This window comes from Eumetopias jubatus, unplaced genomic scaffold (genome assembly GCF_037043125.1).
Source record: "Eumetopias jubatus isolate StellerSeaLion01/CBP00866 unplaced genomic scaffold, mEumJub1_p1.0 scaffold_13, whole genome shotgun sequence".
Classification (NCBI taxonomy): domain Eukaryota; kingdom Metazoa; phylum Chordata; class Mammalia; order Carnivora; family Otariidae; genus Eumetopias; species Eumetopias jubatus.
In genome coordinates this window covers 66,943,288-66,971,181 of record NW_028274819.1, presented here as the reverse complement: position 1 = coordinate 66,971,181, position 27,894 = coordinate 66,943,288, and the positions used below count along the sequence as shown (strand labels likewise).

Below are 27,894 nucleotides of genomic sequence, written 5' to 3'. Positions count from 1 at the left end.
ATCCAGTCTTTTGTAATAATTAAAACTTTAAACTCCATTCAAAGCTATGGCTATTCCCTTCCCAACCTGGACGTACAACTATTTCCTCTGATTTGAGTTTCTATGCCTCCTCCCTCAGGGTTGAAGAGAAGCATGGAAAGGGGCAAGAAAGCTCTCATTTGACAGATACTATCTCAAGCTAATGTGGCACTTTCTAGTTCTAGCTGGCACTTAGGGTGGATTCCTTTTCCACGGGGCTGTTTTATAGGTTCTTCAGAGGACCACCCTCCTCATTGCTAGTTATTTCACCTGTGGTTCCTTGATGCAGGGGCTGTACTGTCCTTGAGGCTGGCTAACAACTTTTCCGTTGGCCTCTGGCTCTCAATCTATTGCTCCCTCCCATACATGCAGCCTCCTATTTCTCTGTTAGGACCCTATCTCGAAGATCTAACAGGACTGTGTACTCGCTTGCTCTCATAGATTCGTAGGAAACACTTTCATGCTTTGCTGTGACAAACTCTGAGAGTGCAGCCTGCTGCAGACTGAATCTTTGTGCCCCCCTCCCCCCAGTTCATGCATTGAAACATAATCCCCAGTGTGATGGTATTTGGAGATGGGGTCTTTGGGAGGTCATTAGGTCAAGAGGGGGGAACCGTCATGAATGGGATTAGCACCCTTATAAAAAGAGACTCCAGAGAACTCCCTTGTCCCTTCCACTAAAGACGGCTGTCTATGGACCAGGAAGTGGGTTTTCACCAGACACCAAATCTGCTGGCATTGATCTTGAACTTCCCAGCCTGCAGAAGTGTGAGAAATAAATTTCTGTTGTTTATAAGGCACCCATTTAAGGTATCTTGTTATAGTAACCTGAATGGACTAAGACACAGGCCTAGCTCAGGGCGGTGGCCACTTCACCTTTGCTCTGCTGTCAGAATGATCAGTCGGTCCCTTATCCCCTAGATTTCTCAGAGATGCGTCATAAACTAGACCTCCATGTCTCCCAAACTGCAGAGGGCACATACTGAACAATCTGAGGAATTTCCTTAAAGATTCTCCATCTTGATTTGAGGTGATGGAAGAAATTACCTTTCACCTGCCCCTTTGTGGGACAGAATGGGACTTACAGCACACCAAGATCTCTTTCCAAACACTGTCCCCTAATTTCCAACAATCTTTTCTTGACCTATCCAACTTCTTTTATAGACTGGAATTCAGTTTTCTGTCTCATCAGCATGGCAGTATCTCAGTTTACTCTGAAATGTGGTGTCTGTTAAATAGCCACCCCAGTTTAAACTGAGACTTAAAAAGTTTTACTTTAATATCCTGTTTCAATAACCACTCCTTTCCCTAAAATACTTGTTCCTTGCAAGTAAACCAGTCTAATTACCACAAACTCCATGATCATGGGTGTGGGAGGAACATTCTAGAGAAATCATGGAAGAAGGGAGGAAAAAGGGCGATATAATAGTAGGCCTTCAGATAAATCGATTTAAGTGTCCTGCTCATATCCATTGTCCAATTACTGGCCCCCAGGGTATTTTAATTGTCCCTGAGCAGAGTTGCTGCTGCTACCGGCATGGTTAGGAGAAATGCCTAAAACCAATGACAAATAAGAAAAGCCCATAACAACTATTTTCCTATGACACCTAAAGTCAGCTACAGACTAAGGTGTAACCAGCAAGTAATTCAACATATTAATGTCATTACCACCATCCCAAAGCTGGATACATAGCATGACAATTTTCAACTCAAAGAAATCATCCAAATTTCTGATCAAGATAATGGGTTAATAAGTTTTTCTGAGAAGGTGACTCCTCCTAATTTAAAAATATAAAGAAATGTTGGGGGGATTTAAAAATTTTAAACTTCTCTGAACAATAACTATTTTAAAAGTATAGTACTGGTTCACAAATACATAGGTCAGTGGAACAGAATAGAAAGTATAGGGAGAGACCCAAATATGCATGGGAAACTAAAGTATGATAAAGTCAACATTTTAAATCACTAGGGTTAAAATGAATTATTTGATACATGATGTTAGGACAACTGGAAAACTATCTGGCAAAAAATAAAATTGGTTTCCTACCTTATAGACACACAAAAAATCAAAGAGGTAAATATTAAAATGAAGCCATAAATATTCTAGAAGAAAATATTGGACAATTTATTATCTCAGATATCATAAAATAAAAACCTAGGTTAGACACTCTAAAACTTCAACATGTCCCCATAAATATACTCCACAAAAAAAACTAATGACAATTGGGGGAAATATTTGTACTTTGTATCACAGTTAAAGAGCTAATTTCCTTAAAATGTAAAGAGCTCTACAACACAGTAGAAAAATGGGCAAGGGATGTGAACAGATGGTTCACAGAAAAGGAAATATAGTTATATTTCCCATTACATTTACGGAACTTATGAAAAGATATTCACTATCACATAATAAGAGAAGTGGAAATTAAAGCTATAATGAGATACCATTTTCTACTTTTAAGACTGGCAAAGAACAAAAAGTTAGGTAACATCCCTGTTGTTGAAGATGCAGGAACATAGGGAGAGGTCGGGGGTGGGGTGGGGGTGGTTGGTAAATTCGGTACAAGCTCTATGGAGGGCCATGCCTATCAAAATAACAAATAAATAAATGGGCACTTCAGGCCAGCCATTCCTTCCTAGAGACATACAAAAGTGAAATTATATAAATACAAGGATATTCATTGCAATAAAAGGTATTTAAGAATATTCATTGCAGCATTATTTGTAATAGTAAAATATAGGAAACAATCTAAATGCTTATGAGTAGGAGACTTGTAAAAAAAGTATAATACAACAAAACAAAGTAGTCACTGGAAGAATATTGTTACATGAAAAAGCAAGTACAAAATTGTATTTGTAGCATGCTTTGTATATATTGATATAAAATATTTCTGATAAAGGTTACAGAAGAAATTGGTTAATAGTGGTTTTATCTAGAGAGACGATCTGAGTGGTTGGGAGATAGACAGGGGTAGGTAGGTGTCCCCTCTGCCTTTTTTTAAAAAGATTTATTTGTTTATTGTTAGAGAGCAGGCAGGAGGGAGGGGCAGAGGAAGGGGGAGGTGCCCTGCTAAGCCTGAAGCCTGCCTCAGGGCTTGATCTCAGGACCCTGAGATCATGACCTGAGCTAAAACCAAGAGTCGGTCGCTTAACTGATTGTGCCATCCAGATGCCCCAGAAGATGTCCCTTTTATTCTCTACTTTTCTTCTGGGGAGGAAAACCTTTTGAAAAATTGGAACTTTAAACCCAGTCTGATTTGGAACCAAATTTACACTGCCTTTGTGGTACAGAAACCCTGAGCTGAGAAACTTACAGAAAACTTGGTCCAGCAGTGGAATATCCCGCAACAGGGCCCCCACAGGGGATAATGGAAATGACCCCACATGAACACCTCCACCAATCAGGGCACCATCACCAGCCGGGCTCAGTCATCTGGCCAGTGTTCTTCTGAGTCATCAGATTTCTCCATTTATTCTACTCTATGACTTTCCTGTCTCTGGGTTTCTGATGTTTTTTAAGACACTGTGCTTAGCCACAGTGACAGACAGATGGCCTCATGGCTCCCAGAACTAGTCCTGGTAAACTTCATCACACCTGATGCCATCCTGCTCCATACTCTCTCCATTTCCCGTCTTGTGTTTGTTCTTCAATTCTTTCTGACTATAACCTTGTGTTTACTTGGGCGTTTCTCTACAATGATTCTGGTTTTATAGCCTGGTTAAGTTGTTCTTAGCTTGCCTCAGGTAAATTTCTTTTCAATATAACCCTGGCCCAGGACCTTCCTACCTTGGTGGAATTGCCCCAGACCTAGGTATGGGAGCATGCAGACAGCACCCACTGAATGAAGCTTCTTTCTCCAAGACAGCTGGTCTCAGGGATTCTCCACTGCCTGCACCCCCCATCCTTCTACTTCTCCTCAGTTCCATTGGTGGTCCTGGGAGAGTTTCTCCACTTCCTCTCTCCACCCTTACCCTTAGGTTCATAGCTGCTTGTGCTGATAGAGAGTAAAGAATGATTTAGGGAGTACACATTTTTTTCTTCTACAAAAGGGCTGCTCTCCAAAGATTTTCTACTGAATTTGAACTAGATTTATCACAACTGACCTGAAATTTTCTCCGCATTTTCTTTAACTCTATTGATGTCATTCTGCAAGGAGGTAATGAGTTTAGCATGTTGTTCACTCCCTACATTCTTATATTCTTCCCAGTATTCCTTTTCACTGAGCTTCTCAAGAAATAGTTTCTCGGCATTGTTTATTTGCACGCGCATATCTGTTGAGAGAAAATCAAGACACCATGTCATTGCCATTGTTCTTGCAACCATGATACATTGCAATCCGATTTTATGAAGTTAAGGTCTGAAAAGCCTGCTACTAAAATGCTGTTAACTCATAAATACAATTTTTTTCTCTACAATTAAAGGAAATCTAAACTATTTCTACTATTGTTTATCCCTCATGATGCATAATCCAAGTAAAATTAAGCTTCCAATTATAAAATAGATGTGTGGTTTTAGGCTGTGACTGATAGGTTAATAGACTACCTATATGCCTAGGAACCCACAAACTTAAATTATTCCCATCGTAGCTTGATAAATGTCCTATTTTGTACTTTATATCACACAGACTTTTTATTAATAAATTGTCACTTTTCTGACCATTGTGCCTCTGGGCAAAGTGAGTTCAGTATATATCCTGTGCTGTCCCTGGCAACCATTTTTGTAAATAAATAGGTTGCTTCCATCATCTAAATTTCAGTGTTTGGGCTTCCCTTGTGTGAGATGATACCATACCGTACAACAGTAATCTCAACATGTCTTCTCTGGCCCCCGCTTACAAACGCCTTCAGAGTGAAAGATAAATTCTCTAGTAAAATATGTACAAATACTGAGCTGTGTCACCCATATAAACCTTCAGTTTGCCCTGGGGCACTTGCTAAACATGATAGTCTACTCCATCTTTAGGCTTGGTCTCATGCTTCTAAATATTTTGGAACTGGAAGTACTACAAGGAGCAGGGTACATTGAACTTAATGGCCCTTTGGCTCAGTGCCACACACCATCTTGTTTGAGAGCTCCCTGAAGGCAAAACCACATCTTGTTCTTCTCTACAAAACCAGCACTTAGCACAGAGTCTGGCAATTAGTTGGTGCTCAATAAATGTTTATGGAATGGCTGAAGTATTGCAATCAGGCCGGGGGAATGTTCTTCAATAAAGAGGAGTCCAGAAGGACTCCAGACCTGTCTTTTTCCAAGGCTGTAAATAAGATCATATATTTTTAAATCCCTTAATAAATGACACTTGTTATTGCCGTTAAACAATGAATACTGCCGTAACCTGCCTGATGAGCTGCCCTTCTATCTGCTTAGACGGCTGCTGTCTCAGCCCTGTACCACAGTGAGTCTTTGAGGGGAGGGTTGCTTACTGTCACTGAAGTCCTTGAAAGAGAGGTCCATGTGGTGGCTGTTGTTCTACTTTGCCAGAGCCCATGTCCCGCCCCTTCTCCTACCCCTTGTCAAATGCGTAGGCCAATTATAGTGGCCCCTTCTCCTGGCTGTAGGGATTTGTCCAGCAGGGAGCATGTGTCTCAAGCTAGGGACCAGAGGCCTTCCCTGGAACACATTCACTGAAACTGGTGGAAAACATGTCTCTTTTGTCTCCATTTGGAGGTTAAGGAATGTGAAGTGAGAAATGTCCATGGTCTGATTTCCAGCCTCATGAGGACAACAGCCTCAGAAAAAGGAGCCAACTTTGGAGGGCAAGGCAGAAAGAGAAGAGGGGTAAGAGCCAGAGGAGGAGGACGGAGGTGGACAGAAGGGGGGAGAGCCAGAAGAGGTTTAAAAAAAGAAAAATGCTGAGATCTGACAGCACGTGAGGCTCTGGGTCCAGGTCCAGAGCACCCTGCCTTTTTTCTGTTTGGTTTTATGAAAAAATTAACACCCTCTTTATGTTTAGGCTAGTTTGGGTTAAGTTTTTATCCAGGCAACTGAAGAGTCCTAAATAAAAGGTGAAAAAAAGGGGTTACATCAGTCCTTCTCGAACATTCCTGTGCATAGGAATCCCCCAGGATCTTGTCCCGGTGCAGATTCTAAGTCAGTAGACCTGGATGGGCCTGAGATTCTGTACTGCAACAACCTGCCGCCGCTGCTCCCCAAACCCATCAGGTTACGGCAACTCCCTGGGACTAACAGAACAGCCTCACAAAGCCTTTTCCCATCCGCCTGTCCTCCAGCTTTCCCTCCCTCCCTCCGCATCTGTGGACTCGCTCAGCCTTGGGCCACCGCACATGCCCAGGCCTCCTCTGCTGTGCTTGGTCACCCAGCTTGGCCCCAGTCGTGCATGACACACCCATCCCAGCACTCAGCCCAAACTGTAAACACACACCTCAGCTAGCTGGGCCCATTTCCCTGTGAAGGCAGTTTAGTGAGTGCATCTGAGTATCCTCTGTGGTCTCACTCCCATCTCAAGGGACTTATTAAAGTCCTCCTTCCAAACATAAACAGAAGTCTCCTGGAGAGGCACCCTGCAAAATACAGTATCTACCACCTCATGACACCACCGCTGCCCATCAAGGGATGGGCCAGAACAGGCTTCTGGGAACAGTTGTGGAGACCCCTAAAAATGAAGTTTGCTGATTGATGGTTGATCTTGGCAACTATTTCATTCAAAACCACAAATATTTACAGATGGTGTGCTTGCTCTGTGTAAAGTGCTTAGGTTGGTAGGCTCTCTGAACTACTTGGAGAAATTCAGGGAATCTAGTCCTCATTTTGCCTCCCAGCTCTTAGTACTGCTTCCTGAGAACACTCACATCTCTTCCCCAAGTTTTCTGGCTTCCTAGCTAGATGGTATGTATAGGGGTTCTGGCAAAAGTGGCTTGGGAAATCTTAGCAATAAATTTAGGATAAAGGAATGAAAAAAATTTTTAAAAGAAATCCATGTGTTAAAACGATGTATGACTTAACCCAAGGAACCGTGGTATTTCCTAAGTCCATGGCAAGAGAGGTCATGCTCTTTCATCTTCTGCACCTAGCATCATTTTTGTCCATGTCCTCCAACCTTCCCCCTTGACAACTCTTATTCCTCTTTCCCCACCGAAATGGGGGGCTTAGCTCCCTTAGTGATACTGGTAGGGGGGGCAGCTTCATGGCAATATTCACCCTGTTCCCAAGTCTGAACTGAGTTAGAAGCCAAAGAAGCTGCCAGACAAGAGAATTTCCCCAAACAAAGAACAAATCCCCCCTGTGAGGACTTCAGGGCAGTAGCCAGCAGGCTGTTGTCTGGTGTCAAGAGCCAGGTGGTTTTCCTCTGCCTTGTTTTTGATCAGTGCCCTTCTTCTTCCTCCTCACTTGGCTCTAGTAGCTCTGCCCACTTGTTACTTCCCTCTCCTGCCCATTTACGTACAATGTGTGTGTGCTTGCGGTGGTAATGCTCTCATCTGAACATATTAGGGGACAAAAGCATGAACGCACTCAAGAAATAACTTTAAGTTCCTAAGTCACCTTTCAAGTTTTCTTCCTGGTCTCTTTCAAACTTCCATTTTTCCTTCATTGCTTTTTCAACATCTTCCCTTGTTACAACTGGTAACCCGTCTGACTTATCTTCACTCAGCTCCTTTAGTAGGTTCTGTATGTGCCAAATCTGTTCATCCTTCAATCGTTTGTTCTGTTGTGAAAATCAACAGTAGGTAACTGCATCTGCTCAAGTATTTACCTTGACTGGTCTCAAAACCGATTCATACACTGAAGCTTGCAAAGTGAGAAAAAAACATTTAATGAAATAAGTTTATACAGTATCTCTAAGAGCTTATGGAACATGGAAGATGCAAAGTAAAATTAAACCCAACAACACAGTAAATAATGGATAGAAAGTTACATTTAAAAAATTGTGTTATTAACCTCCCAGTCTATCACCCTAGGCAACAATCGCCTCAAAATCAACTCTAGCTCTAAAATAGGCAAAAAACAAACAAACAAACAAACAAACAAACAAAACCAAAGATAGTGATCATTTAAAAACCAGTGAACATTAAAGTTAGACCTTGGAAACTGATTTCTTCAGTCTCCCACTAAAACCTTCTCCAGAGATCATCACTCATTTGGTCAGTATTTGTGAAGCATCTACCAGGCGGTCGTCTAGATACCAAGAATACATCAGTGAACATTATATACAAAACACAGTGGCCCCTTCTCTTAGCCATAGGGTTTTGTCCAGGGGAAGCATGTATCTCAAGCTAGGCACATGCTCAGGGGCCTTCCCTGGAAATACTTACACTGAAACTGGTGGAAAACATGTCTGTTTTGTCTCCATTTTGAGGTTAAAAGGATGTAAGGTGAGAGGTGTCCATGGTCAGAGTTCCAGCCTCATGGGGACAATAGCCTTAGAAAAAGGATGCTTCCGTTGCAAAGATAAAAATTTAACCCAAAGTAGCCTAAGCATGAAGAGGATGTTAATTTTTTCACATAACCAAAAGGAAAAGGCAGGGTGCTACACCTGGCCCAGAGCCTCACGTGCTGTCAGATCTCAGCTTTTTCGAATTTTTAAAAATCTTCTCTCTCCCCTTTCTCTCTCATCCCCTCTCCTCCTCTGCTCCCTTCTTCCCCCCTTATCCCTCTTCCCTCTCTGTCTTCCCCAGGAAAGTTGGCTCCTTTGTAAAATGGTACAGCTACTCTGTTAAAAAGGATGCCAATTTCTTATAAACATTTGCTTGGCATACAACTGAGCTCTTAGGCATTTATCTCAGAGAAATGAAAGCTTATATTCACATAAAAACCTGCACACGAATGTTTCTAAAAGCTGTATTTATCATAGCCAAATACAGAAAACAACTCACTTGTCTTTCAGTAGGTAAATGGTTAAATAAATTGTGGTACATCCATATCACAAAATAAAAATGAATAAAAGGAACAAACTAATGATACACTCAGCAAACTGAATCTCCAGAGAATTATGCTGAATGAAAAAAGTCAATCTCCAAAGATTACTTATGAAGATTAATTACTAGTAAGTAATTTATATAACATTCTTAGAACAGCAAAATTATAAATATGGAGAACAGATTAATGGTTGCTAGGAGTTAATGAAGGGGTGGAATTGAAAGGGAGTGAGTGGCTATAAAAGGACAATATGAGAGATGTTTATATTGATGGAAACGTTCTGTGTCTTGACTGTATCAATGTCAATATTGTTAATGTTAATATCCTACTTGTGATATTATACTATATTCCTGTAATATGTTATAGGAAACCAGGTTATGGTTACACAGGATCTCTCTGTATTATTTCTTATAACTGCATGCCAATCTATAATTATTTCAAAAAAGTTTAATTTAAAAAATCAAGGTCAATCAATATTAGCAACCGATAAACAATATATTGCTCTTTCATCAATTCTCAAATGTTCCATTTTCTTGAATGAAATAGATTATTTTGTTTTCTTATAAATAAATTGAATTACTTTGGCTTGACATGAGTTATTTGAAAATGAAATATTTGTAGAAACTTGAATAATACCAATGGAACTATCCCTTGCCAAACTATTGCACTAATACTTTTCCCACATACGGACTTTTCCACTTATTTTTGTTAGAAGTGGAAAATTCCTTTATCAAGTATAATCTGAATACTAAATAAATCTTTATCTGATTTTATTTATGTTAGCTAATATTAGTAAGGCGACAATCTCCTCAAAATCAACTCCAGCTCTAAAATAGGCAAAAAAACTCAAATATAGTGATCATTTAAAAACCACTACATGGCGGGGGGGGGGGGAGATGGTGGAGGGGTAGGGGACCCTATTTCAACTGGTCCCCGGAATTGAGCTGGATATCCACCAGACGACTCTAAGCACCCATGAAACCAGCCTGAGATGTAAGAAGATCTGGATCTCTACAAACAGAATATCGCAGGCGGTTGGTTTTGAGGTACAAAGCGGGGAGCCTTGATTCCGCGGGCAGATATCGGAGGATAAACGGCAGCAGGAGGGAGCCTGGCTGTGGGGATCCTACACCGCTGGTGAGTGACAGCCTTGCGCACTGGGGATGGGGCACAGACTCGCAGGCCGGTGGCGGCGGGGAAAGGACTTTAGGGCAGCCCCCGGGGCGGAAACCCAGAGCGGTGGGTCGCGCGTGCGATCTGGGGGCAGCTGGCGGGTTTAGAAGCAAAAAGGGCAGAGACGTGTCCCGACCTGGAGGCAGGACTGGGAGCCCTGCGGAGGGGCGCACAACCCAGGACGCTGCAGGTTATTGCAGCACAGACAGAAACGGAGACGGTGTGGCCTGGAGAGCTCACTGAAGAACAAATTGCAGTCTCTCTGCTCTGAGGCAGAGGGTTGGAAACGGTCTTTTCTGCTCTAACTCATGGAAGAGACATGCAGAAAGCAGCCAGAGAAAGCCGCCAGAGAACAAAAGCCCCCAAAACTGATTCCTGCTGAGCCCATCCCCGCCACAGGGGGGCAGGGCAACTCCGCCCAAACAGGGTTGCCTGAGTAACAGCGCGGCAGGTCCCTCCCCCAGAAGACAGGCTGGGAAAACAAGAGGCCAGCAACCCTAAGGTCCCAAGAAAATAGGTGCGTCTTGCTTGGGTTCTGGTCTATACATTCCCTCAAATACCCATCAACAGAATGACTAGGAGGAGGAGCCCCCAAAATAGAGAAGACTCAGAGATCATGACTTATGCCGCAGATTAACAAATGGATGCAGATATAACCAAGATGTCGGAGATGGAATTCAGGCTAGCAATTGTGAAGACAATGGCTAGAATGGAGAAATCAGTTAATGGCAACATAGAGTCTCTAAGGGCAGAAATGAAAGCTGAATTGGCAGAACTTAAAAATGCTATCAATGAGATCCAATCCAATCTAGATAATCTAACAGCTAGGGTAAGTGAGGCAGAAGAACGAATAAGCGACCTGGAAGACAATATAATAGATAAAAAGGGAAAAGAGGAGGCCAGGGGAAAAACAACTCAGAATCCATGAAAATAGAATCAGAGAAATAAGTGACACTATGAAGCATTCCAATGTCAGAATAATTGGAATCCCGGAGGGAGTGGAGAGAGAGAGAGAGGACTAGAAGATGTATTTGAGCAAATCATAGCTGAGAACTTCCCTAATCTGGGGAATGAAACAAACATTCGTGTCCTAGAGGCAGAGAGGACCCCTTCCAAGATCAAGGAAAACAGGCCAACACCCCGGCATGTAATAGTAAAACCTGCAAATCTTAGAACCAAGGAAACCATCTTAAGGGCAGTTAGGGGGAAGAGATTCCTTACGTACAGAGGGAGGAACATCAGAATAACGTCAGACCTATCCACAGAGACCTGGCAAGCCAGGAAGGCCTGGCAAGACATATTCAGGGTACTAAATGAGAAGAACATGCAGCCAAGAATACTTTATCCGGCAAGGCTTTCGTTTAGAATGGATGGAGAAATGCAGAGCTTCCACAACTGGCAGAAATCAAAAGAATATGTGACCACTAAGCCGGCCCTGCAAGAAATATTAAGCGGTGTTCTATAAAAGGGGAAAGACCCCAAGAGTGATATACAACAGAAATTTACAGGGACAATCTATAAAAATAACGTCTTCAGAGGCAACATGATGACAATTAATTCATATCTTTCAATAATCACTCTCAAGTGAATGGCCTAAATGCTCCCATAAAACGGCACAGGGTTGCAGATTGGATAAAAAGACAGGACCCATCCATATGCTGCCTACAAGAGACTCATTTTGAACTTAAAGATACATCCAGACTGAAAGTGAAGGGAGGGAGATCCATCTTCCATGCCAGCGGACCTCAAAAGAAAGCTGGGGTAGCAATTCTTATATGAGACAAATTAGATTTTAAACTAAAGTCTGTAATTAGAGACACAGAAGGACACTATATCATTCTTAAAGGGTCTATCCAACAAGAAGATCTAACAATTGTAAATATCTATGCCCCCAACATGGGAGCAGCCATCTACATAAGCCAACTGTTAACCAAAATAAAGAGTCATATTGATAACAATACGTTAATTGTAGGAGACCTCAATACTCCACTCTCAGTAATGGACAGATCATCTAAGCAGGAAATCAACAAGGAAACAAGAGCTTTGAATGATACATTGGACCAGATGGACCTCATAGATATTTACAGAACATTCCACCCTAAAACAACAGAATACTCATTCTTCTCGAGCGCACATGGAACTTTCTCTAGAATAGACCACATACTGGGTCACAAATCAGGTCTCAACCGATACCAAAAGATTGAGATTATTCCCTGAATATTCTCAGACCACAATGCTTTAAAACTGGAACTCAATCACAAGAAAAAATTTGGCAGAAATTCAAATACTTGGAAGCTAAAGACCACTCTGCTCAAGAATGTTTGGGTCAACCAGGAAATCAAAGAAGAACTTAAACAATTCATGGAAATCAATGAGAACGAAAACACATCAGTCCAAAACCTATGGGATACTGCAAAGGCGGTCCTAAGGGGGAAATACATAGCCATCCAAGCCTCCCTCAAAAAAATAGAAAAATCCCAAATTCACCATCTCACTCTACAACTTAAAGAACTAGAGAAAAAGCAACAAATGATGCCTAAGCCATGCATTAGAAGAGAAATAATTAAAATTAAAGCAGAGATCAATGAATTAGAAACCAGAAACACAGTAGATCAGATCAACGAAACTAAAAGTTGGTTCTTTGAAAGAATTAATAAGATCGATAAACGACTGGCCAGACTTATCCAAAAGAAAAGAGAAAGGACCCAAATTAATAAAATTATGAATGAAAGGGGAGAGCTCACGACTAACGCCAAGGAGATAGAAAAAATTATTAGAAATTATTATCAACAACTATATGCCAATAAACTGAGCAATCTGAATGAAATGGAGGCCTTCCTGGAAACCTATAAGCTGCCAAGACTGAAACAGGAAGAAATTGACAACCTGAATAGGCCAATAACCAGTAACGAGATTGAAGCAGTGATCAAAAACCTCCCAAAAAGCAAGAGTCCAGGGCCTGATGGATTCCCTGGGGAATTCTACCAAACATTCAAAGAAGAAATAATACCTATTCTACTGAAGCTGTTTCAAAAAATAGAAACAGAAGGAAAACTTCCAAACTCATTCTATGAAGCCAGCATTACCTTAATCTCCAAACCAGGCAAAGATCCCATCAAAAAGGAGAATTTCAGACTGATATCCCTGATGAATATGGATTCCAAAATCCTCAACAAAATCCTAGCTAATAGGATCCAACAATACATTAAAAGGATCATCCACCACGACCAAGTGGGATTTATCCCTGGGATGCAAGCGTGGTTCAACATTTGCAAATCAATCAATGTGATAGAACACATTAGTAAGAGGAGGGAGAAGAAACATATGGTCCTCTCAATTGATGCAGAAAAAGCATTTGACAAATTACAACATCCTTTCCTGATTAAAACTCTTCAGAATATAGGGATAGAAGGAACATTCCTCAAGTTCATAAAATCCATCTATGAAAAACCCACAGCAAATATCATCCTCAATGGGGAAAAGCTGAGAGCCTTTCCCTTAAGATCAGGAACATGTCAAGGATGCCCACTCTCGCCACTATTGTTCAACATAGTACTAGAAGTCCTAGCAAGAGCAATCAGACAACAAAAAGAAATAAAAGGTATTCAAATTGGCAAAGAAGTCAAACTCTCTCTTTTCACAGACGACATGATACTTTATGTGGAAAACCCAAAAGACTCCACCCCCAAATTACTAGAACTCATACAGCAATTCGGTAATGTGGCAGGATACAAAATCAGTGCACAGAAATCAGTTGCTTTCTTATACACTAACAACGCAACTGTAGAAAGAGAAATTAGAGAAACGATTCCATTTACAATAGCACCAAAAACCATTAAGATACCTCGGAATAAACCTAACCAAAGAGGTAAAGGATCTATACTCTAGGAACTACAGAACACTCATGAAAGAAATTGAAGAAGACACAAAAAGATGGAAAAATATTTCATGCTTATGGATCGGAAGAATAAACATTGTTAAAATGTCTGTGCTACCCAGAGCAATCTATACCGTCAATGCCATCTCGATCAAAATTCCAATGACATTTTTCAAAGTGCTGGAACAAACAATCCTAAAATTTGTATGGAATCAGAAAAGACCCCAAATCGCCAAGGAAATGTTGAAAAAGAAAAACAAAGCTGGGGGCATCACGTTGCCCAATTTCACGCTATATTACAAAGCTGTGATCACCAAGACAGCATGGTACTGGCACAAAAACAGTCATATAGACCAATGGAACAGAATAGAGAACCCAGATATGGACCCTCAACCCTATGGTCAAATAATCTTTGACAAAGCAGGAAAAAACATGCAATGGAAAAAAGACAGTCTCTTCAATAAATGGTACTGGGAAAATTGGACAGCCACATGCAGAAGAATGAAGCTTGACCATTCTCTAACACCATTCACAAAGATAAACTCAAAGTGGATGAAAGACCTCAATGTGAGACAGGAATCCAGCAAAATCCTAGAGGAGAACATAGGCAGTAACCTCTTTGACCTCAGCCACAGCAACTTCTTTCAAGATACATCTCCAAAAGCTAGTGAAACAAAAGCAAAAATGAACTTTTGGGACTTCATCAAGATAAACAGCTTCTGCACAGCAAAGGGAACAGTCAACAAAACAAAGAGGCAACCCAAAGAATGGGAGAAGATATTTGCAAATGGCACTACAGATAAAGGGCTGGTATCCAAGATCTATAAAGAACTTCTCAAACTCAACACCCAAAAAACAAATAATCAAGTCAAAAAGTGGGCAGAAGATATGAAAAGACACTTCTCTGAAGAAGACATACAAATGGCTAACAGACACATGAAAAAATGTTCATCATCATTAGCCATCAGGGAAATTCAAATTGAAACCACATTGAGATACCACCTTACACCAGTTAGAATGGCAAAAACGGACAGGGAAAGAAACAATAAATGTTGGAGAGGTTGTGGAGAAAGGGGAACCCTCTTACACTGTTGGTGGGAATGCAAGTTGGAACAGCCATTTTGGAAAACAGTGTGGAGGTTCCTCAAAAATTTAAAAATAGAGCTATCGTATGACCCAGGAATTGCACTACTGGGTATTTACCCCAAAGACACAGATGTAGTGAAAAGAAGGGCCATATGCACCCCAATGTTCATAGCAGCAATGTCCGCAATAGCCAAACTGTGGAAAGAGCCGAGATGCGCTTCAACAGATGAATGGATAAAGAAGATGTGGTCCATATATACAATGGAATATAACTCAGCCATCAGAAAGGATGAATACCCAACTTTTACATCAACATGGATGGGACTGGAGGAGATTATGCCAAGTGAAATAAGTCAAGCAGAGAAAGTCAATTATCATATGGTTTCACTTATTTGTGGAACATAAGGAATATCATGGAGGACACTAGGAGAAGGAAGGGAAAAATGAGGGGGGGGGATTGGAGGGAGAGATGAACCATGAGAGACTGTGGACTCTGAGAAACAAACAGGGTTCTAGAGGGGAGGGGGGAGGGGGGATTGGTTAGCCCGGTGATAGGTATTAAGAAGGGCATGTACTGCATGGAGCACTGGGTGTTATACGAAAACAATGGATCGTGGATCACCACATCAAAAACTAATGATGTATTGTATGGTGACTAACATAACATAATAAAATTAAAAAAAAAAAGAAAAACAACTACATATAATTCATAAAGAAATAATGTGTAATCAATCAACAAATTTTTCTCTTACTTTCCATACTTAGCACAATACTTGTCAAAGTGAATGTAGTCCTCTTTGATCAGATTTTTAACACATTGACTATTCTTTTCAAACATATGATATTTTCATTTGTAAATTAAAATAGTATTGTATGTCCTAAAAATGTAATTGAATGTTGCATAAATATGACTAAATCACAATTGGCATTATATGTAAATTTAATAACATCCATATTAAACTTCCCAAATCTCATAATGAGTTTCAAATGGATGGGAGATGTGTTTGACATGTTACAAAATTCACTATATCTGAAAAATTATTTTGAGTGATATATTGAAATACAGTTTAGTTAGATATATTCACCAATGTGTTAAAGAAGAGACAGTTATCCTATAAAGTAGACAACTCTTATTCAAAGTAAGAATAATTGTCACACTATAAAATAGAAGAAAGGAGATTCAATAAATAAACTACAAAGAAAGGACTGACTTTGTTTTGTTATAAGGCCATCTCATGAACTTTACCTTTTTAAGTCTTTAAGATTCACAGGAGCAAGAACAGAAGTTGCCAAGATAGTACAGATTTCTCCCTTACTATTTTCCTGCTTTCCCCAACAATGACATCTTATATAACCACAGCACATTATCAAACTAGAGAAATGGACATTGGTACAAGGTTATTAAGTAAATTAGAGACTTTATTTGGATTTCCTCAGTTCTTACATGTGCTCATTTTAATTTTCTTGTGTGGGTATAAGTATAATGAAAATTTATCATACACACACACACACACACACATATGTATGTATGAGAATTACCAGATGGCATTTGAAGTTGTGGTGTTAAGTAAGATCTTTAGAGTTAAAGAGAAGAGTTGAGATCAGAACCCTGGAAAATACTAATTTAGGGGTGGGTCTAGGAAAAGAGCAATGAGTGAAAAACAAGGAATGGTTGGTGAATAGGGGGGAATATTAAGGGAGAGTGATGTCCTGGCAGCCAAAGAGAGTTTCAGGATGACAGGGATGACTGCTGAAAGCTGGAGGGGTAAAGTGAGGACTACAAAGAGGCCATTGGACCCAACGACTTGGTCATTAATGACTTCTGCCCTAGTAGTTGTGGTGGAACAGCAGGAGTGAAAGAATGAACCAGAGGTAAGGAAGTGGACACAGTGAACTATGAAATGTCTAATGAGGTAAGTGGAGCAGTGAATGCAAACAGAACAGTCCAAACAAAACTCATACAAAGGAGGAGATGATGTGTAGGAAGGAAGAGGGGTATTTCTGATTTTGACCTAACTGAAGAGAAAATTATGTCTTGCTAATGAGTCATGTTTAACTTAGCAATTAAATATCCATGACCTCAAAAATTTTTCCTTCCACTGGTGTTAGTGTGAATCAACTCAACAAATATTTATTGAACACCCACACATGCTGGGCCCTTCCAGAGAAATAAAGGTAAGTAAGATTTGACTGCTGCTGCGTAAAGAGCTTTCAATTTAATGATGGTGCTTTCAAATTAATAATAACATTTGTATGTAGCATTCAGCTTAGTTTGAGGGAATGAAAAGGAGCTAGCCAAGAGAAGAGCATTCTTGGAAGATGAAACAGCCTACATAAATGTACAATAATGAGCGAGACTGGGTTTTCCAAGATTTAAAAGAAGCAAGTGGTAAACAAAGGGTGGACCCACTGGAGATAAGGTTGGAGAGGTGAGCAGAGGTCAGATTTTGTAGGGCCTCAAAGACTTTAGTAAAGAGCATGGATTTAATTTTCTGTACAGTAGGAAGCCACTGTAGGGTTTTAAGCACTGAAAGGTTTACAGTATTCGAAGGGTTGCACCTTGGAAAATGTACTGAATTGAAGACGGATGGGTAAGAGATGGTGGTGGGTTAAACTGGGGCAGTAGCAGCATAAATGGAAAGAAACAGATACATGCAGTGGGAGCTAGAGTCTGTCTCTCCATGCTCCTCACTGCTGGGTCCACTGATGACCCCAAAAGAAAACATAGGCCTATCCCATTCTTAGGTGAATCCTCATGAAAATAAGAATTTTGTTTCTGGCTTCAAATGAGGGGCTATGGGAAAGCGATTCCTAGTCCTGGTCTGTTGTCCTTTCTACAACCAAATGGAAGTCCAAGGCTGACCCAAGAGTCCCAGTGGTGACCCCTGGGGGATGTGGATTTGTCCCTGAGGGCAGCTCACTCCTCTCCCATGCTGTGGATCTCATCATGTGGAACTGCATCCCAGCACCTAGACCAAAGTTTCCCTTTCCATTCTCATCCACAGACCTGAGTTTCTGTTTGAGTCTGATAAACAGACTTTAGTGACTGATCCTGGAGAATCATGACAATGTCAGGGTCACAGTTATATCACCACCATGACATGTCTGGCCCAATAAATGTTGCTGAATGAATGGCCAAATTAGCCCTATTTGGAAGACAGGAATCCGCATGTTACAGGAGGGAAACTGAGCCTCCTACCAGTTTGGGCCAAAATGATACCAGCACTAAGTTGTACAGTCAGGATGTAAACTCAGGTCTCTGACCCCAGACTCCATTAAAACTTGTAGATATAGTCATTTTAGACAAAAGCCAAATAAAACAGTTAACTGTGGAAGTTTGAGTCCATATAAATGCTTTAATAGGGAATAGTCTCAGTATTTCCTCATTTATGAGATACCTTAAGGGATAAGTTGTGTTAATTATCACTTACTGCTTCCAAACTGTATTTCTGCCAGTCTTTAGTCATGATGGTCATATACAGCATGGCTTTGATATTCATTTTAATCTGATTTTATAAAAACAATATATCATCTTAAACATTAAGTGAGTCACTTTTTTTTAAAGATTTTATTTATTCATTTGTGAGAGAGACAGAGAACAAGCAGGGGGAGAGGCAGAGGGAGAGGGAGAAGCAGACTCCCCGCTGAGCAAGGAGCCCGATGCTGGACTCGATCCCAGGACCCTGGGATCATGACCTGAGCCGAAGGCAGACGCTCAACCATCTGAGCCACCCAGGCGCCCTAAATGAGTCAATTTAACAATTGAGATTATACTTTTCAAATAATATTTATATAAGCACCCTCTGAAAATCTAAAAACAAAAAGATACAGAAATTAAAAACAGAGAAACTCAAAGTGGAGTTTATCCTTTGGCTAAATAAGAAGTTAAAAGATAAATGTGATTTCAGAGCCTTAAAATTTTGAACACATGATTCAGGGTCATCATGATCTAAATAACACAGATCAAGCTGACTTCCTTTGACATGGTAATTAATATAATAGGAACAGCAGTGCCCTCTTGCCTTAAATGTACCCAAAACTAAGATTGTAAATTAATCAATTCCAAGCACTAAAGAATTTCCTAGAATACATGTCATCATAATTCACAATTTTTAAAGGCATTTGTATAAATGTTTAATAGCTAGATATAAGCTTTATTTTTTTTAATTTTTTAAGATTTTATTTATTTGTCAGAGAGAGAGAGTGCACAAGGAGGGGGAATGGCAGGCAGGGGGAGAATGGCAGGCAGAAGGAGAAGCAGGCTCCCTGCTGAGCAAGGAGGCCGATGTGAGAATCGATCCCAGGACTCTGGGATCATGAACTGAACCGAAGGCAGATGCTTAACCCACCGAGCCAGCCAGGTGCTCCTAGATATAGGCTTTCAATGTTATACTTACTCTTTCATGATACCTTTGGTTCTTTTCTCTAAGTCTCCTTATTTGAGCCATAAATCGTTCTACTGCATTTTCCTTTATTTGACAGCTGATAATAAACAAAGATGTGTTACAATTACTTATCAAGGAAAATTAATGAGAAACAAATTAAAAAATTAAACTATTTAGATTGAAATAAAATATTAAATATATTATAAAAACCCATTTAGGGATAAGATACCTTAAGTGATTTTTGTGTGTGTGTTTCTGAGTATATTTGACTCACTAAAATATATATTGGGGAGATAACTTCAAGTTTTTTTCCTAAACCAATCCCCATTTGCATTTGACAGTCATAATTTTTATACTTTCTAATTATCTATAAATAATTCAGCTTAAAGGGAACTTAGGGAAGTGCACACAGAAAACATGCTTTCTAGAATTCTAAAAAATTCAGACAAAAATAACAAAACAAAGACTTTATAAGGGCAGGCACATCTTGAAATAGTAAGATAAATGAGGCATACCTTTGGTTCAAGTTCGTTAGTATGCCATCTCTTCTATAAATAATAAAAGCTTTCCTGGCACAAACACATTTCTTTAATACCCAACAAGTACTTGTTGAGCATCTGTCAGGTACAAAGGAGAGATAGAACAGTGCAGAAAGACTTTGGTATAGGCCGTTTGATAGCTATTTGAAGTACTAAGTATATCTCTTCTCTCTCTATTACCCAGCAAATCTTATAACTTTATATCTGAGACCAAAGTAACACAATGGAAACAGCTCTGCATAAATACCTTGCCTCAATTAAAACAAAACAAAATAAAAATACAGCACCTCTGTGGTGTAGTGAACAGAGAGGTCATTATAGATGAGAAACTCTTGTGTGCCATCTTGTCCCTGTCACTTCTTACCTGTAGGATCTCAGGCAAGTCACTTCTCTGAGCATCAGTTTCCAAGCTATCAGTGGTTATAACAATACCTAGCTCTAATCCTATAAGGATTAAAATAAGAAATTGTATGTGAATGTTTCTAGCATAAAGTAAGTGCTTAGTAAATTTCAGTTGAATTTGAATCTTATATCCTCGGCCCTTCCTCCAAAATACCATTTATATGTGTGACTATCATGTATTCAGTAGAGAGAAAAATAAAGCTCCTTCTTTCCTAATGATGAGAAAATGCAACATAAAAACAAAACAAGCAATTCCTTTAGTGGCAAAAGTGCTATGTTTGGATACTATGAAACTTGGACTTCAGTCCTGTTTCTCCGCTAACTGCCTAAGGACTGTCAACCTAGTTAGGCTGTGGCTTACTCCTCTGTAGGTAAGACAATTGAAGGGGAAGACCTCGATACTGTTTCAGTTCCAAAATTCTGCAGTTTACATTGATCATTGTTCCCTTTCATGCAGTCACACAGACAACACAAACAGCACATACAAGATTTAATGAGCCGCTGCTCTGTGCCCAGTGTTGTTTATGGCATTATGGAGTTGGTGTTGAACAAGACCTCCATGATCCTTGCCCCCAAGGAGCTTACATTTTACTAGACAATGAAGAAGTAAACACCCAAACATACTACTTACTCATTGTTATGGGAGAAATAGCAGGCTATGACAAGGGTAGTAAATGGAAGGGACTACTATACACAGGGTGGTTTCCACACAGTAGTAGGTATAAACCATCTTTTTACTTCTCACCTAAAGCTTAGATGTGGGGGCACCTGGGTGAGTCAGTCAGTTAAGCATCTGCCTTTGGCTTGGGTCATGATCCCAGGGTCCTGGGATCAAGCCCTGCGTTGGGCTCCCTGCTCAGTGGAGAGTCTGCTTCTCCCTCTCCCTCTGCTGCTCCCCCTGCTTGTGCTTTCTCTCTCCCTCTCTCTCTGTCAAATAGATAAATAAAATCTTTAAAAAAAATAAAGCTTAGGTGTGCAAAAATTCTGAAGGAGTGCCTTCTCTATCTCCCATTTTTAAGGAGAAAAATTAAAATATTGTAAATGAGAATTATCTGAGAAAGGCCTATGCAAATGTATGAAAATTATGCAATTTCTGCAATTATAAATATGGTAACCGAATTCATTCTCTGCATGGGCAAAGCAGGCAAATGAATCTCAAGTATATGGTGTCCCTTGGTTGAGACTGAGTTTTTGTGTGGTCTGGTTAATAGACTTACTCCTGGCTTCAGCTAAGAGGCTTCCTTGGTGATGACTGAGCATGCAAAAATGGGTCTGGAGACTCCATCCAGCCCCAATCCCAGATACTGCATGGCACACACTTATACTAAAAAAATTATTTCTCACTTATTTGAAAATCAAATTTAATTTGGCATCGTATAATTTTATTGGCTGTATCTGGCAAGCTGACACTTAAGTCTACCACCCCTCCGCTCAGAGCAGTTAGGAGCAAATGACCTGGGGCTTTGTCTTGTGTTCCTTGGGAGCAGTTCAGAAAGATCTGAGTGGCACCAGCAGGCCTCAGGGGCAATTCTGAGGCACCCTAAAGGTTTCGGTGGCTTCCTTGCTCCAGTTGTGGCCCACATGGTAGTTGTAGGTCTAAGTTAGCTGAGCTAACTAATTTCCTTGGAATTTACTTCAACCTCCATGGGTCTCATGAAGATGAAACTGAACTTCAGAACTCAACACTATCAGCCACTTGGGAATTCAAGCTTCACTGTTTTCTATATACTTTTTCCTTTTCAGATCTCCCTCAGATGCCATTGTACGCACATGTCACACTAAATATTGAAGCAACTGGGATGATAAGCCAATGAGATAATATATATTAATGTGGTTCAAAAAGGATACACACTATTCTAAAGCACAGTGATAGGAAATGGCTAGTAATACAACAGGTCACCTTTCCCCTTCCCTCTCTGTATTACTAAGATGTTACTCATGTGTCAACTTTCTCCCTCCAGGCAATTTCACTGAAAATTCAGAGAAGGAAAACAAATAAATCTGGATTTTTTTTTTTTTTTTTTTTAGAGAGGGAGAGAGAGAGTGAAAGCATGGGGTGGGAGTAGAGGGAGAGGGAGAGAAAGTGTCAGCACAGAGTCTGACATGGGCTCGATCTCATGACCCCAAGATCACGACCTGAGCTGAAACCAAGAGACAGATTGCTTAATGACAGTGCCGCCCAGGGGCCCCTAAATCTGGATTTTTAAAAAGAATTTATACTTTCATCTATTTTTTTAACCTATAATCATATCCACACCTATTTCTATATTCATACTCATTGTAGAAAACTGGGGGAAAAACAAGTATAAAGGAAAAAATTAAAACCACCATTACCTAGAGATGATGATTACTTTATAGATTTAGCATTGGCAGTCTCAGCTCTTCCCAAACAACCATAGAGGATCATGACTTTATCTTTTGGGGATAGATTAAAAAAATGTTTAGTTGTTCAGAAATCATTGACTACCGACTATGTTCTCCCAGCTCTTTGTTAGATGCGATTGTATAAGAGAATTATAAGATGCTGCCAGGGGATCCTTGGACAATCCTTTCTCAGAAAGTGAAGGGGATGTTTTGGCTATTGGTCATGTGACAAAAGTTCTGTCACCTGGGAACACAGGCAATGAGTCAAGTGTCCCTAGCAGAGTGACAGTGTAAAGCAAGGCCTTGACTGTTCCGGTCCACAAGATTATTTATTTAGTCTTAACAGAGGAGAGAACAAAAGCATGAGATGTTCAATTTATATCTTGCACTAGATCATGAGAATGTTTGTCTCTTTGTAAACCTCTGTGAAAGAACAGAAATACTGGCCTCTGACTGACCTAGAAGAGAAAGAAACAATTGTATCTGGATGTCACCAACATAAACCCATAGGAGCAAATTAGAGACCAGATTGTATTCACAGAGCCTGACTTTTTTCCCCCCTCTCCAAAGATGAGACAAGGGAAGTTTTTGGTTACGCTGACAAATAAGGGCAGGTGGTTTCTGGTTATAACTTAATGTCTCAAGTAGAAAATAAAGGGGAACTTTGTTAAAAGTCCCTTCCCATGGGTGTTTCTCTTTTAGTGTTCTGACCCTTTCACTCACTGAAAAGAATAGACAGATAGATTTGGAGTTTCTCAAGGAGAAGGAGATGGATTTTCTCTGAATGTCGTTAAGAACAAATCTCTTAAGGACCAGTGTCACAGGCTAGTCACCAGCATCACGGGCTCCGCACCTGCAGCATTTTCCCCCTCCAATAAATAGTTTCCCAGTCCTGAATCCCAAATGCTTCACGGGGCTTGGCTTATTTCACCCTTGCTCATGCCACCAGTCTGCTCTTACCCTCTCTCCCGCATTCTGCCTTCTCTCTGTTCCTGGACTCTGTAAAGCTCTCCCTCACCCCAGCGTCCTTTCCATAAGCCTTTCTCTCCTCCACTCTATGTCTCCATAACACCTGATCCTCTGCCAGGGATCAGCTCCAACATCCCTCCCTCAAACAAGCTTTTCCTGACCTCTCTGACCGTATCAACTCCTTCAGTTAAACCCTTACACAGGAGTTGTTTACTTTTGTTTCATAGTGTCTTAACTGTAGCTATGCAATTTTAAAAAAAATCTTCAAGTATTTATCTAATGTCTCATGAGGGCTGGAACTGGGTGGTCTGTTTGCTGTTGTCCTCCAGCACTTGCCTTGGACTTGGTAAACATTCAAGCACTTGTTCAGTAAATGCATGAAGTACATGTTTTTGTTAAAAAATTAATTTTTAAATATGTTAATCCCAGTATAGTTAGCGTACAGTGTTATATTAGTTTCAGGTGTACAATATGGTGATTCAACAATTCTATACATTACTCAGTGCTCGTCATGGTAAGTGTACTCTTAATCCCAATAACCTATTTCACCCATCCCCCACCCACCTCCCCTCTGGTGAGCATCAGTTTGTTCTCTGTAGTTAAGAGTCTGTTTTTGACTTGTCTCTTTCTTTGTTCATTTGTTTTGTTTCTTAAATCTCACATATGAGTGAAATCATATGGTATTTGTCTTTCTCTGACTGACATTTCACTTAGCATTGTACTCTGTAGTTCCATCCATGTTGTTGCAAATGCTAATATTTCATTCTTTTTTACGGCTAATATTTCACTAAATTATTTATATTTATATATTATATTATTTATATTTATATTTATATATAATAATGAGATATAGTTATAATATATTATTTTATAAATATACAATTATATATTATATATAATGAAATATATATGCATATCTATATATATTATCCATTCCTCTTTATCCATTCATCTATTGATGGACACCTGGGCTGCTTCCATAGTTTCGCTATTATAAAGAATGCTGCAATAAACATAGGGGTGCATGTATCCCTTTGAATTAGTGTTTCTATATTTTTTGGGTAGTACAATTACTGAATCTCTAAGGTAGTTCTATTTTTAACTTTTTTGGGGAACCTCCACACTGTTTTCTACATGGCTAGATCAGTTTGCATTCCTACCAACAGTTGACGAGGTTCCTTTTTCTTCACATACTCACCAACTCTTGTTGTTTCTTGTGTTTTTGATTTTAGCCATTCTGACAGGTGTGAGGTTTTGATTTGCATTTCCCTGATGATGAGTGATGTCGAGAATCTTTTCATGTGTCTGTTGGCCACCTGGATGTCTTCTTTGGAGAAATGTGTGCTCATGTCTTCTGCCAATTTTCAACTGGATGTGTGTGTGTGTGTGTGTGTGTGTGTGTGTGTGTGTGTGTATGAGCTGAGTTGTATCAGTTCTTTATATATCTTATTCTATATGTCATTTGTGAATATCTTCTCCCATTTAGTAGGTTACCTTTTAGTTTTGTTCATTGTTTCTTTTGTTGTGCAGAGCTTTTTATTTTGATGTAGTCCCAATAGTTTATTTTTGCTTCTGTTTCCTTTGCTTCAGGAGACATATCCAGAAAAATGTTGCTATCACTGATGTTAGAAAAATTACTGTTTGTGTTCTCTTCTAGGACTTTTATGGTTTGAGGTCTCACATTTAAGTCCTTAATCCATTTTTAGTTTATTTTTGTGTATGGTGTGAGAATGCCTAGTGTCATTCTTTTGCATGTGGCTGTGCAGTTTTCTCAACACCATCTATTGAAGAGACTGCTTTTTTTCCATTGGCATTCTTGCCTCCTTTGTCAAAGATTAGTTGAACATATAAGCATGGGTTTATTTCTGGGCTTTCTATTCTGTTCTATTGATCTATGTGTCTATTTTTGTGCCAATACCATATTGTTTTGATTACTATCTTGAAATCTGGGATTGTGATACCTCCAGTGTGGTTCTTTATTAAGATTGCTTTAGCTATTTGGGGTCTTTTGTGGTTCCATACAAAGTTTAGTATTATTTGTTCTAGTTCTGTTGAAAATGCTATTGGTGTTTGGATAGGGATTGCATTAAATGTGTAGATTGCTTTAGGTTGTATGGACATTTTAACAATATTTGTTCTTCTAATCCATGAGCATTTGTTTGTGTCACCTACAGTTTCTTTCATCAATGTTTAATAGTTTTCCAAGTACGGGTCTTTTACCTCCTTGGTTAAGTTTATGCCCAGCTAGGGGCGCCTGGTTGGCTTAGTCATTAAGCATCTGCCTTCGGCTCAGGTCATGATCCCAGGGTCCTGGAATCGAGCCCTGCATTGGGCTCTCTGCTCAGGGGGAAGCCCACTTCTCCCTCTGCCACTCCCCCTGCTTGTGATCCCTCTCTTGCTGTCTCTCTATCAAATAAATAAAATCTAAAAAAAAAAAAAAGAAAAAATTACACCCAGCTATTTTATTCTTTTTGGTGCAATTGTAAATGGGATTGTTTTCTCAATTTCTCTTTCTGCTACTTCATTATTAGTGTATAGAAATGCAACAGATTTCTGTATATTGATTTTGTATCCTGCGGCTTTCTTGATTTCATTTATCATTTCTAGTAGGTTTTTGGTGGAGTCTTTAGGGTTTTCTATATATAGTGTCATGTCATCTGCAAATAGTGAAAATTTTACTTCTTCCTTACCATTATGGTTGCCTTTTATTTCTTTTTCTTGTCTGATTGCTGTGGCTAGGACTATGTTGAATAAAAGTGGTGAGAGTGGACATCCTTGTCTTGTTTCTGACCTTACGGGAAAAGCTCCCAGTTTTTCACCACTGAGTATGATGTTAGCTGTGCAGTTTTCATAGATGGCTTTTATGACATTGAGGTATGTTCCTTCTAAACCTACTTTGTTGAAGGTTATGAAGTACATTCTTATGTGGAAAAGACTGAAATGAATTCATTCACTCCCTAAGAATTACACATTAAAACACCTACCCTGTACCAAAAACTGAGGTTCAAAATCTCTCCAGAGATTTACTGTTTAGAATTGGATAAAACACAAACATAGAATATCTTACCTCTAGTTTTGTCTCCAGCTCCTGGGAGTGAGACACTAGGAAATATTTTATTAAAAATAATTGCATCATTTGGATTTGGTCTGTAGCCACTGGAGATAATACTCATTGGAACATCTAGAAATGAAAAATCTTTTGCTCTTCCATAAATGTACATGAACTATTCTATGTTGTACTTTAAGAGATAAGTCAGCCAGCTGTTACATACAAACTGTGTATACAGCATGTGGGAAAGTGACCAGTGATCCAGTAGAGGGAGAGAGGGAGTCAAAATCACATTAACGAACGCTGTTTCATTGCTACTACTTGGAATATGTTATAGTCAAAGTTTCAAAATCTTTAAAAAAGATGCACATAGCACAAGAGTGCATTTATGCTTCCAATCTAACTCCAGTCTAGCTCTCTTGAGAGCTTTTGAGTACATCACTTTCCATTTGGAGTTACATGAATCTTAACAGTGATTTCCATTTACATATGGGAACATGTGGATTCCATAATCTAAGCTTACTGGTAGTCTAGAAGTGCTTCACTGGTAGGCAATTTGACTTCTTTGTGTGGCCCATCTTGAATATCCTTTTTATTTGCTTTCGCTGTGTTATCCATTGTGTTGCTTAGTTAGTAAGAAGCCTACCTGTTTAGAAAAGAAACAGGGAAAGTAAATAAATTCTGTCTTTGTCCCTCTGCTTATGCTTACTCAAGATGAGGAACTGCTGGGACTTAATTTTTTTTTAAATTTTTTATTGTTATGTTAATCACCATACATTACATCATTAGTTTTTGATCTAGTGTTCCATGATTCATTGTTTGTGCATAACACCCAGTGCTCCACGCAGAACGTGCCCTCTTTAATATCCATCACCAGGCTAACCCATCCCCCCCCTCCCCTCTAGAACCCTCAGTTTGTTTTTCAGAGTCCATCGTCTCTCATGGTTCGTCTCCCCCTCCGACTTACTCCCCTTCATTCTTCCCCTCCTGCTATCTTCTGATTCTTTTTTTTTCTTAACATATGTTGCATTATTTGTTTCAGAAGTACAGATCTGTGATTCAACAGTCTTGTACAATTCACAGCGCTCACCATAGCACATACCCTACCCACTATCACCCAGCCACCCCATCCCTCCCACTCCCACCACTCCAGCAACCCT

At 39.8% G+C, this 27,894-nt stretch overlaps 1 protein-coding gene across 4 annotated transcripts in view; it reads right to left on the bottom strand.

Moving 5' to 3' along the window:
• Nucleotides 1-27,352, bottom strand: part of CCDC83 (coiled-coil domain containing 83) — a 52,708-nt gene extending 25,356 nt beyond the window's left edge. For all 4 annotated transcript variants that reach the window (XM_028126794.2, XM_088017742.1, XM_028126795.2 and 1 more), the window contains exons 1-4: nucleotides 27,258-27,352; nucleotides 19,424-19,508; nucleotides 7,517-7,679; nucleotides 4,120-4,287 (exon numbers count right to left, since the gene is read on the bottom strand). In XM_028126794.2, coding sequence (XP_027982595.1) covers nucleotides 4,120-4,287; nucleotides 7,517-7,679; nucleotides 19,424-19,508; nucleotides 27,258-27,352 — 511 coding nt within the window. The remainder of the gene's footprint in view (nucleotides 1-4,119; nucleotides 4,288-7,516; nucleotides 7,680-19,423; nucleotides 19,509-27,257) is intronic.
• Between the last annotated feature and the right edge of the window lie 542 nt (nucleotides 27,353-27,894).